Source organism: Mytilus edulis, chromosome 12 (genome assembly GCF_963676685.1).
Source record: "Mytilus edulis chromosome 12, xbMytEdul2.2, whole genome shotgun sequence".
In the NCBI taxonomy this organism is placed as follows: Eukaryota; Metazoa; Mollusca; class Bivalvia; order Mytilida; family Mytilidae; genus Mytilus; species Mytilus edulis.
The window spans coordinates 61,520,029-61,535,129 of record NC_092355.1 but is presented as its reverse complement, the minus strand read 5'-3'; the positions used below and the strand labels follow the sequence as shown (position 1 = coordinate 61,535,129).

At 31.8% G+C, this 15,101-nt stretch overlaps 1 protein-coding gene across 1 annotated transcript in view; it reads right to left on the bottom strand.

The window, feature by feature from the left end:
• LOC139497747 (interaptin-like) overlaps positions 1 to 15,101 on the bottom strand; it is a 39,679-nt gene that overhangs the window by 6,040 nt on the left and 18,538 nt on the right. The window contains exons 2-4 of the mRNA XM_071285983.1: positions 2,133 to 2,271; positions 1,538 to 1,645; positions 749 to 765 (exon numbers count right to left, since the gene is read on the bottom strand). Of these exons, the coding sequence (XP_071142084.1) occupies positions 749 to 765; positions 1,538 to 1,645; positions 2,133 to 2,271 (264 nt within the window). The remainder of the gene's footprint in view (positions 1 to 748; positions 766 to 1,537; positions 1,646 to 2,132; positions 2,272 to 15,101) is intronic.

Sequence of the window (15,101 nt, the reverse complement as noted above, 5' to 3'; positions counted from 1 at the left end):
TATCATTCATAAATATAAATCAACATGTAGACATCTTTTACGTTCAGGTATTTCACATCCAATATTTTATGGTTATATTCTATACAAAGCAAAGAAATGTTGTCAGTCACCTCAAAAGTTTACCAAACCTTTAAACTGACTTTTTCAGAAGGGATTTAGTTACGATACTGTTGTCCGATAATTAAAGATGGCATATTTTGGAATTAGTAGTGCATTGTGTTTATTTATTCTACATTGGCTAGAGATTTAGGGGAGGGTTGAAATATCAAAACGCATGTTCAACCACACTACAATTTGTCCTAAGCCTTTGTAAGTCTTGTATACATTTTTTCAATTTATGTTCATTTATATGTTTTAAATGTTGAGTGTGATGTTCGTTTTCATTGAAGCCTGTCTGTGTTGAAAGATTTTCTTGCTGTGTTAAAGACCTATTTGTAGACTTTGGAGGTTTTCTGCTCTTTGGTTGGGTTGTTGTCTCTTTGATACATTCCCCATTTCAATTCTCAGTTTTAGAATGTGTTTTCTTTGGAATTTAAATTTAATGTATGCTGCAACTGCACTAGTCTCCAATAAGAGTAGTATAAATTTTCAGTGTTCTTTGGAAAACAAGAAATTTTAATACAAGTATCAAATAAGGTGACGTTGAGTATGTTTTAAAAAGTTTTACATATTCAATAGCTGCTACGGAAATATCTGTATCTTGGATGCTGTTTCAAGTTTTTTTCCTTAGTTGAAAATTGCCCAAAACTTCAGTCCATGCATTAGCTGCAATAAAGAAAATATTAACAAACCATTAGCAATCAATACTTCACACAATATGGAAAGCAATGCATTTCAATAGTATATTACCTATATTATTATTAAATGGCAATCGTTTACATATTTGTCCATATTTTCAAGATTGTATTTGTAAGCATACAAAAAAAACACTTAAGCAACACACAAATCAGCCAAGGGTGATTAAGAGTTAAACCAACAGCCTGGGTAAGTGATGTTGATATTGTCGGTATGTCAGTATGACTCTTGATATGGTGGTGTGTAGCCGTGCTTCTCCTTAGTCTCACCTTCTCGATACTAACCATGTACTAGTGGATTACTCATTTAGATGAGGTATTTTTTTCACACAATTTCTGTCATCTTTAATTTGAGATAACTTAAAAGTTAATGCCCTTTATAAATAAAAATGTTGAAATCCCACTTGATTCATACTCGTAGCATCAGCGTACTGTTTTGACCGTTTCGTTCCGTTTAATTTATGATTTATGCAAATTCAAAAACAATTGCTAGGTTTTTATTTATGCGTATAATATGACTATGAGTGTAGCAATAATTAGAACTTGCGTTTTTAGAGCTGAAACATATATCTGTATGGATATTTTCCTTTAAATTTCAATAATTAATCTCGCATTTTTGTCCATTCTATAAAAAAACTATAATAAATGCAGGCAATAATTTCTGGATTTACAGTACCTATAAGTCAAATGACTAAGCATTATGTTGCATGATTTATAAACAAAAGACCTACATGTAGTATTACCTGAGTCATTAGGACTGATCATATTCATGATATTCTGGGCATCAAATTGCTCCAACAAGGCAGCAACTACATTTTGGTGTATGCGCTCTGGAATCCTTGCCATAAAATCTGAAAAATAAAAGAAAAAAGTATCTCTGGACACAGATAGTCCTGAAAGTCCCTGATATATCAGCTAATTGAAAAAAATACTCAATTTAGAACTGTGTAATTGATTACGCTAATAAATTATATGGACTTTGATTATAGATAATAAATAAAATTATGTCATAACTTCAATTTGGCTGAAAGATAACCTTGATCTGTATTTATTGGTTATAAATATTGCCAAAAATATATAAAAAACATATAGTAAAGGCAAACTTAAAATTATCCTGTGGAAACACAATTTTGCTATTAAGGGCAAACATTGTTACTGTCAAGCAATAAATGGAATTTGAATGAAATCAAACATGACCTGGTCATAACTGTTAACATTGTCTTAAAATTTGATGACATTTGTTCAATGCCAACTTAAATTTTCCTACTAAATCCAAAAGGACTAATGGAGAGAAGTTCTCATAGTTAACACTTAATGCCCCTTAAAAATTTTCCAAACCTGGAAAGATAACCTCCATCTGCTGTCCACAGCACTCAATCAATTCAGTTCCAGCTACATCACACGAACATGTGTAAATCCAATGGGAATCACCCTCAAATGACATTGCCTTTTGTGAAACAAATAAGAACTGTGTAGCCTAAATAAAGCATATAAATGAAAATATACATAATGTAAATATTTCATGAATTGGTGCATTATTGTAAAATGTGTAACCTGCCTAATCCGACACCTGAGTATTCAAACATCCTGCTTTAACGGACACATTTTCATGGTCCTAAAATATGCATATTCTTGCAGAAAAAACATGAGTATTCCAACACCCTGCTTAATCCTACATTTTTTCCCAGTCCTTCTGTGTGTCGGATAACGCAGGTTACACTGTAAATACTTTCTACCTCAACCAAAAATTTTAATCTGATGGGGGACAGACAGACGGACGAATATGGCAAGCCGTTCTCGTCAAAACTATGTTTAAACCCTTTCTTCGAAAAAAATACACACTGAGAATTAAAAACCTAAAATAACACACTGAGAAATCGAAATTACACACTGAGATTTAAAAAAATAAAAAACACACACTGAGAATTCAAAATTACACACTGAGATTTTAAAAAGACACACTGAGATTAAATAAATTGAAAAACACACACTGAGAATTGTTAATTACACACTGAGATTTCAAAAATACGCACTGAGATTAATATGCAAATAACTAATGAATATTCATGAGATGAATAATTCAACAGATTTATATCTTGATCTCAAGAACTCTTGTCAATATAATGAAATGCGATTCCTTCAAGCAACATTCGTAATAAATTTCAAGACTTAACATCGCTCATATTCATAAGTTTGTTGCCTATAATTTAGATCATTACTACCAGTAATTAAACGTGTGTCCCTTTTCAAAGTCTTCCAACTGTTTCCCTGATTTCGCTAGTTAATCTTTTATATTTTTGTTACGTTTATATACTATAATAGACACTTGAGTAAAAATTTCACTGCATTCTTTTGCAGATTGTTCCAATGTTTTCTTATAATTTTAATAAAGTTTTTCACCATTTGGTTATATTTTGTAATAAGAGTAAGTGGGTATTTTTCTTGTTCTTGTATTTCTAAAGTTTTTTTAAATTAATAATTTGGAACCAAATCGAAAGACTAACGAGTTCTGTCCCCTTGTTGTTTTAAGCTTGTAATAGATTCAGATTAAGTATGCTAATTAGATATATGCGCATAAAAAGTGCGCACAAATCTCAGTGTGTAATTTTAAATTCTCAGTGTGTAATTTCAAATTCTCAGTGTGTGTTTTCAGTTTATTTATTCTCAGTGTGTCTTTTTGAAATCTCAGTGTGTAATTTTCAAATCTCAGTGTGTAATTTTCAATTCTCAGTGTGCGTTTTTCATTTTTGTAATCTCAGTGCGTCTTTATAAAATCTCAGTGTGTAATTTTTAATTCTCAGTGTGTAATTTTCAATTCTCAGTGTGTAATTTTTAATTCTCAGTGTGTAATTCTCAATTCTCAGTGTGCGTTTTGAAGTTTTTAAATCTCAGTGTGCTTTGTTGTAATTCTCAGTGTGTAAATTTTTCGAAAAATGGTTTAAACATAGTTTTGACGAGAACGGCTCGCCATAGACGAACAGAAAAACATACCGAAAAAAAATAATGCCCCAAGGTAGGACTTAAAAGTCACTTCGCAGTGAAGTTCGCTGATTAATCAATTGTCTTGCTTTTTTAGACTGCTAGAAGTAAAACGTTTCTTGGTCTTTCTTCTTTATACCGGTGTCAAACATCGGCGTATAGCTCCAACGTACACCAGGCTTGGTAAAAAATCATGTACATGTATGTGCCAATACACTAGTAATTTTGGATGCATTCAACCTTTCAATCATATCTGTATTGTGTGCACAACGAGCTTTAAGCATGTATTGGGCGTTCGAGAAGCGTACCTAAGCGTTTATCGGGCGTTCAAGTAACATATGTCGGCGTATGCCTGCATGGCCTTTGTCTAATGTAGATGGAATGCACGCTACAAAGGAAAGTCTCTTGAACATATTTGAGACGCGTCCCGGTCGTACCTGGAACGTTTTAATTATTATGGGATGTTTGTTACGAACATACCTGGCCCTGCATACGTTTTAGTTTAAGTCAAACAATCTTGAAGCTTATACAACGTGCCCTAAACGTGTCTCAACACACTTGTAGCATATGTATTGCATGCTTGTTGCATACAAGTATATGCTAGACAAACGCTTGAGCTTGATTTTTTAAGCTGCATAAAAATTTCCTGGAGTTATAGCGTTCATCAAGCGTATATATTTGCATATCGACGTACTTCAAACTTATGCAACGCGTGTTAAACGATTGCTTAACATTCCTCCGGCGTCTTGAATTTTTTTTTCTTATAAAATGAACGGTACGGAATCACTACCACAACTAAATAACGTATATATGCCTTCAATTATTGCAATTTGTATGTCTGAACGCTTGAATTGTATATATACTAGTAATATATGTTATATTTTAATGTATGAATGTCAACTGTATACATGTATTTCCTATTATATTGGAGAGTCTCACTGAAAACTATAGACTAGTTCTAATGGAGTTTTTGAGAATTGTGACTATGACACATAAAAGTCATATTATACATGTTATAAAAAGGGTGTTTGAAACCTGTACAATTACCTGCTATTTGTATTAATACAAAAGTATGAGTTGGCAAACCCCCAAAAAATAGGGTGTTCGATTGGCATCAACCCTCAAACGGTTACCCTAGAATCCGCCATTTAAAATCATTATTGCATTAAATTATTAATGGAATCAGTTAATAAAACTTATTGTAGCAGTCACCTAGCAGTAGCATACAAAACATCAGGTCACCAATACCATTGGTGTAATACCCATCTACTATGCCTTTGAATACTATCTGAAGACTCAAACTGAAGGCATGTACATGAAGGAAAAACAATAAAAGGGAAAGGACAAGGTACGATAAGCTATTGCAACTGGCCCCCTATTTTCGTTGAAATTAGAATGCATAATATCCAAGAAACACGGCCATTTCTGAAGAGAATAGTGTCTCATCTAACAAAAAATCAATATAACTTTTCTTTTTCCGTGTGAAAAAAATATTAAATACCTCTCTCTTTCTAATGAAAAACGTAAATTTTATGAAATTCCGAAGTTTTTCCGTCCGTTTGAGCAATTTTAAACTATGAGCGGACGCGAGTACCACGAAGATATTTCAATGTGTTGTTTGTTTTAAGGAAATAATTCACTGTTTTAAATATATTCGTGGTAATCGCGTCCGCTCATGTTCAAAATTCAAAATTTCTACACTGAAAATTCCTTGTTTTTACGGAAACGTCGATAATATGTGAACCAAGGTCCGGAACGATCTTGCATTTCCGAATCTGCTCGAGTATCTTATTTTAACTCAGGTGATCTTGATTGAGTTATAAAACTTCAATCCCGGAAAGGAAAAAAACTTTTTCGTTCTTTATCATGTTTACAGTTTTTTTTAAAGTCGGGCAACGTAAAGGAACATGTGATTGTGCATCATTTCTTTTAAAGTGACAGTGGCAGTGTTGTCAAAGAACAACCAGCAAACTGTACATTCAACAATACTAAATGAATAAAGATCCTACCAAATTATAACCCTTTTTATCCGTGTACATAGTACGTAAATGGCAAATGGAAATTTAAATCGATTTTACGTGGAAACAAAATTAGAACCGAGATTACCTCCCCTGTCAATGGATTATACAGGACATTATTTGAAATTTTTTTTTTAAATGATTTTAAAGAAACAAAAATCTTAACTCATTAAATTAATTATAAATATTTTAAATATATAACATGTATTAAAAAGAAATACTGCAAAGTTTAGATATAATTTTGAAACTTTAATTAAGTGTATGCAAATATTGTAAACCTTTGAAAAAGTACAAAGTCAAATATGAAACTATATAATAATCTCAACAAAATTTGACTTTCAAAATCCAAAGAGACATTACAGATGCATGCTTAATTTTTTAAAACGAAAATCCATGTGTCTACTCTCGTATATAAGCTGATCAGACAGCTGTTACTTGCTAAAAGATGACATTTCAACATGATAAAAGTTTCAGTTAAAAAAATATAATACTATCATTTCTGTGACTATTTTATTTTATTTTATTTCTTTTCACTTTTTCTTTTTTAGAATCTTTTCTCTAATATAAAATAAAAGGAGAAGCTGCTATGTGTGCGACTTGTTAATCGATAAAAGGATAACCTAACTAATTTTTGTAAAAGAAATAAATTGTCTTTTTGACACATTCCCTATCCAGTCCATTCCAATTTTAGACAATGTATATTAAACTTGTATTTTGTGTATCTTCTCAAGGGATGTAGAAAAGATATTTCCTTACTCAAGAGAAGCACACCTTGTACCTGTTAGATAATGAGGAACAAACAGATTCAGTGTTTCTTTGTTTTTGGAATGTACAAGTACCCGGCCACGTCCACTTATTTGTATTTTTATTGATCTTAGCCTTTTTTTAAACGGATTTTTATAGTTTGTTCTTATGTTTTACTGTTACACCACTGTCCAAGGTTAAGGTGAGGTTTCAGATCCCGCTAACACGTTAAACCTGCCACTTTCTCTATGTATGTGCCTGTACCAAATCAGGAGCATGGAGTCAGTTAAAAAAACATACGAGTAAGATTGATCGTGAGTCATGAACAATTCAGTATACGTACGATCATTCTTAGTCGTAAGTTTTTTTGTGAAACCGACTCCTGTAATTTAGTGGTTATCGTTTGCTTATGTGCTACATATTTGTTTTTGGTTAATTTTTGTCTGCATAGATTAGGCCGTTGGTTATCTCATTTGAATCATTTGACATTGTTATTTCGGGGCCTTTTATAACTGACAATGCGATACAGGCTTTGCTCATGTTGAAGGCCGTACGGTTGTTAATTTCTTGGTCTTTTGAGTGGAGAGTTGTCCCATTGTCAACCATACCACATCTCCCTATTTATAATAAATGCATTGAACAAAATGACTAAAACCACTAGACTCCGATCATTTTCTGGATTTCCTAAAGAAAGATATGTTATTATTCTATTTTTTCATGATATATTCATCTTTTGTCTTGGATTAAAAATAAAACTGTAAAAGAACCCAAAGTCATCGCCCTCTATCCTCTCAGCCCCAGTTGAAAAATATCAATATGTAGATCAATTTAACAATCACAGTGCACAGTATGCACCAATTTACTCAATGTTCTAAATAATAATATGAATGGTACTACTTTTCACTTCATAAAATTTATTTTATAACTAAAAGGTTTAAAAAAAAATGGACGTTCATGTAAATTTTGAAAGTCAGCAGCCAAGTTTACACATAAAAATTTCTACTCTTATAATTCTCAACTATTTTTTTTGTGCTCCACGTATGTAGTAAAGAGCATGCATACGTCCTCTCAGAACCGGGGCGAGCATTAAGTTGTTCCCTTGTCCGTCTATAAATACGTACATACATTGTAGGTCCGTCCGTCTGTGCGTCCCAAAATTGTTTCCGATCTCTAGTCTAACTTTAGTTTGCCTCAACCAAATGTTAAGAAACTTAATATACACAATGCTTATCACCACAAAACACAGGTCAAGTTTGATTTTGCTGGCGTCACTTGATACTAGAGTTATGCTCCTTAAAAGGAGGAAAAAATGCTGAATTTTTCGTTTCTGTTTTCCAACTTTAGTTTGTCTCTACCAAATGATATAAAACTTATACACACTGTTTATTACCACAAAACACAGAATGAGTTTGAATGTTGATGGCGCCACTTTTCCAGTTCAAGAGTTATGCCCCTGTACTAAAAGCAAAATTGCTGAATTGTTCGTTTCCGTTCTCTAACTTTAGTTTGCTTCAACCAAATGTTATGAAACTTATAAACAATGCTTATTACCACAAAACACAGACCCAGTATGAATTTTTTTCTGTTCAAGGGTTATGTTCCTTTACAAAGGAAAAAAATGCTGATATTTTGTTTCCAATCTCTAACTTGAGTTTGTCTCAATTCAATGTTATGAAATGCATATATACAATGATTATTGCCACAAAACTCAGTTTCAGTTTTCAAATTTTAGTAGAGTCACTTTTAAAGTTCTTGCGATATATTTCTGTATAACTTTATATGTTAGCGGGGGAATCAACTGAGTCCCTATGCCAATGGACATATTCTCCATTTATTTAAGTTAAATTATTCAATCTTTGGGCGAAGAAAAAAAAGGAAATTAATTGAAACCTTATAGTTATAAATAACATTGTCTATTCATCAAATCATGCACAATTGATTTTGTTTTGAAAATAATAATAGAGAAAAAAATAAACATTGTGAAAACGGGGGGTACATGTCATAAGGCTGTTGTTAGCCGCAAAGAATATTAGATTATTATACAGTATGCAAAACTAAAAAAATATGTATCTGCTGTCTCTCTCTTATATGAAAATACATACTTAGATATGCATAAAAATTATTTTACCTGATTTGCGATGGTTGCTAAGCAAGATATTATATCATGGATATGTTTCTGTGTAACCATGGAAACACTAAATTAAGAATTATATTAGATTTGCACATCTGTACGAAAGGTACTCATAAATATCCTTTAAGTTTCAAGTTATGCTCTTTAAAAGGAGGAAAAAATGCTGAATTTTTCGTTTCTGTTTTCCAACTTTAGTTTGTCTCTACCAAATGATATAAAACTTATACACACTGTTTATTACCACAAAACACAGAATGAGTTTGAATGTTGATGGCGCCACTTTTCCAGTTCAAGAGTTATGCCCCTGTACTAAAAGCAAAATTGCTGAATTGTTCGTTTCCGTTCTCTAACTTTAGTTTGCTTCAACCAAATGTTATGAAACTTATAAACAATGCTTATTACCACAAAACACAGACCCAGTATGAATTTTTTTCTGTTCAAGGGTTATGTTCCTTTACAAAGGAAAAAAATGCTGATATTTTGTTTCCAATCTCTAACTTGAGTTTGTCTCAATTCAATGTTATGAAATAAAATTGAGAAAGGAAATGGTGAATATGTCAAAGCGACAACCACCCGACCATAGAGCAAACAACAGCCGAAGGCAACCAATGGGTCTTCAATGTAGCGAGAATTCCCGCACCCGTAGGTGTCCTTCAGCTGGCCCCTAAAATATGCATAATAGTACAGTGATAATGGACGTCATACTAAACTCCGAATTATACACAAGAAACTAAAATTTAAAATCATACAAGACTAACAAAGGCCAGAGGCTCCTGACTTGGGACAGGCGCAAAATTGCGGCGGGGTTAAACATGTTTATGAGATCTCAACCCTCCCCCTATACCTCTAGCCAATGTAGAAAAGCAAAAGAATAACAATACGCACATTAAAATTCAGTTCAAGAGAAGTCCGAGTCTGGTGTCAAAAGATGTAACAAAAGAAAATAAATAAAATGACAATAATACATAAATAACAACAGACTACTAGCAGTTAACTGACATGCCAGCTCCAGACCTCAATTAAACTGATTGAAAGATTATGTCTTCATCATATGAATATCAGGTACAATCCCTCCCGTTAGGGGTTTAGTATCATACTATCATAAAATATATGAGAAGAACATAACCCGTGTCATGCCAACAACTGTTTTTTTAAGAAATAAATGTGTTTAGTTGAAATGCATATATACAATGATTATTGCCACAAAACTCAGTTTCAGTTTTCAAATTTTAGTAGAGTCACTTTTAAAGTTCTTGCGATATACTTCTGTATAACTTTATATGTTAGCGGGGGAATCAACTGAGTCCCTATGCCAATGGACATATTCTCCATTTATTTAAGTTAAATTATTCAATCTTTGGGCGAAGAAAAAAAAAGGAAATTAATTGAAACCTTATAGTTATAAATAACATTGTCTATTCATCAAATCATGCACAATTGATTTTGTTTTGAAAATAATAATAGAGAAAAAAATAAACATTGTGAAAACGGGGGGTACATGTCATAAGGCTGTTGTTAGCCGCAAAGAATATTAGATTATTATACAGTATGCAAAACTAAAAAAATATGTATCTGCTGTCTCTCTCTTATATGAAAATACATACTTAGATATGCATAAAAATTATTTTACCTGATTTGCGATGGTTGCTAAGCAAGATATTATATCATGGATATGTTTCTGTGTAACCATGGAAACACTAAATTAAGAATTATATTAGATTTGCACATCTGTACGAAAGGTACTCATAAATATCCTTTAAGTTTCAAGTTATGCTCCTTAAAAGGAGGAAAAAATGCTGAATTTTTCGTTTCTGTTTTCCAACTTTAGTTTGTCTCTACCAAATGATATAAAACTTATACACACTGTTTATTACCACAAAACACAGAATGAGTTTGAATGTTGATGGCGCCACTTTTCCAGTTCAAGAGTTATGCCCCTGTACTAAAAGCAAAATTGCTGAATTGTTCGTTTCCGTTCTCTAACTTTAGTTTGCTTCAACCAAATGTTATGAAACTTATAAACAATGCTTATTACCACAAAACACAGACCCAGTATGAATTTTTTTCTGTTCAAGGGTTATGTTCCTTTACAAAGGAAAAAAATGCTGATATTTTGTTTCCAATCTCTAACTTGAGTTTGTCTCAATTCAATGTTATGAAATGCATATATACAATGATTATTGCCACAAAACTCAGTTTCAGTTTTCAAATTTTAGTAGAGTCACTTTTAAAGTTCTTGCGATATACTTCTGTATAACTTTATATGTTAGCGGGGGAATCAACTGAGTCCCTATGCCAATGGACATATTCTCCATTTATTTAAGTTAAATTATTCAATCTTTGGGCGAAGAAAAAAAAAAGAAATTAATTGAAACCTTATAGTTATAAATAACATTGTCTATTCATCAAATCATGCACAATTGATTTTGTTTTGAAAATAATAATAGAGAAAAAAATAAACATTGTGAAAACGGGGGGTACATGTCATAAGGCTGTTGTTAGCCGCAAAGAATATTAGATTATTATACAGTATGCAAAACTAAAAAAATATGTATCTGCTGTCTCTCTCTTATATGAAAATACATACTTAGATATGCATAAAAATTATTTTACCTGATTTGCGATGGTTGCTAAGCAAGATATTATATCATGGATATGTTTCTGTGTAACCATGGAAACACTGAATTAAGAATTATATTAGATTTGCACATCTGTACGAAAGGTACTCATAAATATCCTTTAAGTTTCAAGCTTAAAAATTACACTCAGTGATACTAAACATCTTTTTAAATGTTCTTCAACTGTTAACTTAAAACTAACTATGCGTTGCTAAGGAAAACTCGAGTTGATTTGACAGATTATATAGATACAAAATATAATTTTTTTCATGCAAACATTGTTTCTTTATATATCAATATAGGAGGTGACTTAATATGAGTTGTAAGAAAACATTTGAATTTTTCATATTTTTTATGGATAAAATTGGATAAAAAAAGTACTTTTGTGTGGTCACTATAGGCAACATTGTGGTTGCTAGGTTACTATTGAGAACTTTTTAAAATGATAGACCCAACAATAGTAAATATTCAAGTGTTTGGTAACACTTTACCATTCATTTTAATAGATTCAGAAGTCTTTTCCTTGGGCAGTTGCAATAAAGATGGATATTATAGTTCGTTTTATAAAACCCGTTGCTAGGCAACTAAATAATCACATAAACACAAAATGTTCAACATGTTTTGAAGTCACTATGCATAGACAAATGATGGACTGAATATGAAGTCATTTGAAGAGGGGGCCAAAAATGCCCCTTATCATACCTTGTCCTTTCACATTAACCAAGAAAAAAGATGGGTCCTGTACAAAATCAATCCCAGGGATAGCTTTGAACTGGGTCTTTAATTAAGAAAAAGAGACATTAATGCATTATAAAATTAATAATGAAAGCATTGAGGAAGCAGTTAATAAACCAAATAGTGATTATTTTTAATGCTTTTAACCTACCGGTTTCAGCATAAGTTTGAAATTCACTCTTCTTACCTTCCATTGCTGAAGAGGCTGAGCAAGACAGGGTTGATAAAAGATTCAGAAGTGGAAGTTTTACCCAACGCCGTCAACGGTGAATGATGCTGAAAGTCAGAAACTTCTCTATCATCAGCTTTTACCACGTACTAGAAGACGTACTTTCTAAAACGTTTCCTCGAATACAATCTAGCAGACAAGAACAATGTTCTTTTACGAATCAAAACCATAGCGAAAATAAAAGTTAAAAATTGTCGACTAAAAGGCTATAGCAATGGCGCCTGTCACGTTGGTCGTACGTTGTAAGAGTAAGTTTTGAGACGTCTAAGGGAGAGTTTAACATCTCCGGATCTGGTCTCTGTCTTTTGTTAGCGCTACTAGCAGTAACATCTGTACTGTACAGTATGGAAGTCGGACTTTGTTAGTGCTACTTACAGACTAACATCACTAATAGAATCCTTATAGTAGCAGCTAATATAATAGGATCGGGTGGTTTTTAAGTCCATATTTTGATCTCTAGATTGGTTTAATTTCTATATAGTTGTGTCTAATGTTTCAAGTCCGTATTTTGATCCCAAGATTGGTATAATTAGGTCTTTCCACTTTTCTGTGGAAAGACCTATTGTTTTTCTTCTGATTATTTTTTTTTTTTTTTCTTCCGCCAAATTTTGTTCCTGCGATAAACATTTGTTTCGCAATATGGCGCTTAGATATTTGGTATATGATATGGAACAGTTTATGCGCTTTTCAAATTTACCCTGCGTAACCGAATACTTTTCTTTGTAGGAGTTATCTCCCCAAACACTGTTTTCCTTGTGCTCACAACTCCTTCGCAACCGTATAAGATTACGACAAATTTATTTTATAAAATTGCTCGTTATATCCTTCGCATGATTTGTCCAATTTCAACCGAAGCAATATGAACGCTCCATATGAGAGTTATTTCCCCTTTTTGTATTTGAAATTTTAAAATGTATTTTAAACTGGAACACCATAAGTGATAGAGACCTAGGGTCTTTTGATTTAAGATCCTTGGTCCAAAAAAATTAAAATTAGGTCAAGGTCAAATATCAAGGTCATTTTCTTAATTTTGATTTTGGCTTATTTTCACTCATTTTCATTAACCTTGTAAGATATCGACAAATTATTTTTACTAAATTGTTGGTTGCGACATGTCGTAACATAATAATTTTCGTTGAAAGGGTGCGTAGACAATAAATGGGAGTTTTAGCCCCTATCATATCTAAAATTATGTGTAAAGTGATATAACTTATTAACCATACATATTAGAGACCTAGGGTCTTTTGATTTGAGGTCCTTTGTCCAAAAAAAATGAAAATTAGGTCAAGGTCAAAGGTCAAGGTCATATTCTAATATTTTGATTTTGGCTTATTTTCACTTATATCCAAAGACCGTATAAGATATCAACAAATTGTTTTTACTAAATTGTTAGTTGCGACATGTCGTAACACATAAATTTTTATTGCAAGGGCACGTTGAACGTAAAAGGGAGTTTTCTCCCCTCTTGTATTTAAAAATACGTGTTTGGTGATATAAGTCATTAACCAAATATAAGTAAGACCGATGGTCTTTTGATTTGAGGTCCTTAGTTCATGACCTTGAAATTGATATCAAGGTCATAGTTTAATTTGACGTTCTAGATTTTGACCTTTGCTTTTATTTTATATGTATACATGATAAAGCTATGAAACTTTTGGAAAAAGGTATCAAGCCATTTAACCTTGAAAGAAACAATAGGAAGTGACCCTTTGTAAACCGGAAGTAGCTATTTTTTGTACATTTGTACTTTATTAATATAAAAGTATATAGAACCAGATATTTTTGGAATCAGTGTCAAGTAAATATTCAAATATAATCGTAAGTAACATTTTTCAAACCGGAAGTAACAAATTATCTCCCTTATTTAAAAAAATGTATGGAAACCAAATATTTTTGGAATCAGCGTACTAGAAGCTATCATTTGACGATTGAAATGACATTTTAAACTTAGTTTCACAACTTTCATATCAAAATACATTGTTTTGATGGAAAGACCTTCAATTGTTCTCTGAACAATTGGTTTTTAATTTCTTTATAGTTTTGTCTAATGTTTTTAGTCCGTATTTTGATCTCTAGATTGGTTTAATTTCTATATAGTTGTGTCTAATGTTTTTAGTCCGTATTTTGATCTCTAGATTGGTCAAATTTCTTTGAAGTTGTGTCAAATGTTTTAAGTCCGTATTTTGATCTTTAGTTTGATCTAATTTCTATATAGTTGTGTCTAATGTTTTAAGTCCGTAGTTTGATCTTTAGATTGGTTTAATTTCTTTATAGTTTTGTCTAATGTTTTAAGTCCGTATTTTGCTCTAGATTTGTTTAATTTCTTTATATTTTTGTCTAATGTTTTTAGTCCGTATTTTGATTTCTAGATTGGTCTAATTTCTATATAGTTGTGTCTAATGTTTTAAGTCCGTATTTTGATCTCAAGATTGGTCTAATTTCTTTGTAGTTGTGTCTTATGTATTAAGGTGGTATGGGTGTCTTCCTCCATCTTTGATTGTAAAAAACAGAGAATCAAAGGTCCAGATTTTCTATCGAGTTAGCAAAATTTTATGCAGGAATGCAGGTATTTAATGGGAATTTTCATTTAAAAGAACCTTTTCATAAGAATATAACTTATCAATATTAATATTTTTGCAAATGTTGATTATTTTTGGTTGTTTCAAAAAAAAAAAAAAGGATTCTACATTGAATTTTCCTATTTTGTATTTTAGCCAAAAAAAAAAAAAACGTACGGTGACCCTATCTTTTCTTTTGATATTCTCAAAGCATTGTCTGAAAGCTATCTTTTCCTTAAGTATTTAACAATTCTATCATTTTGTTTAGTTTCTAATTACAAAATGGTGTTTTTTT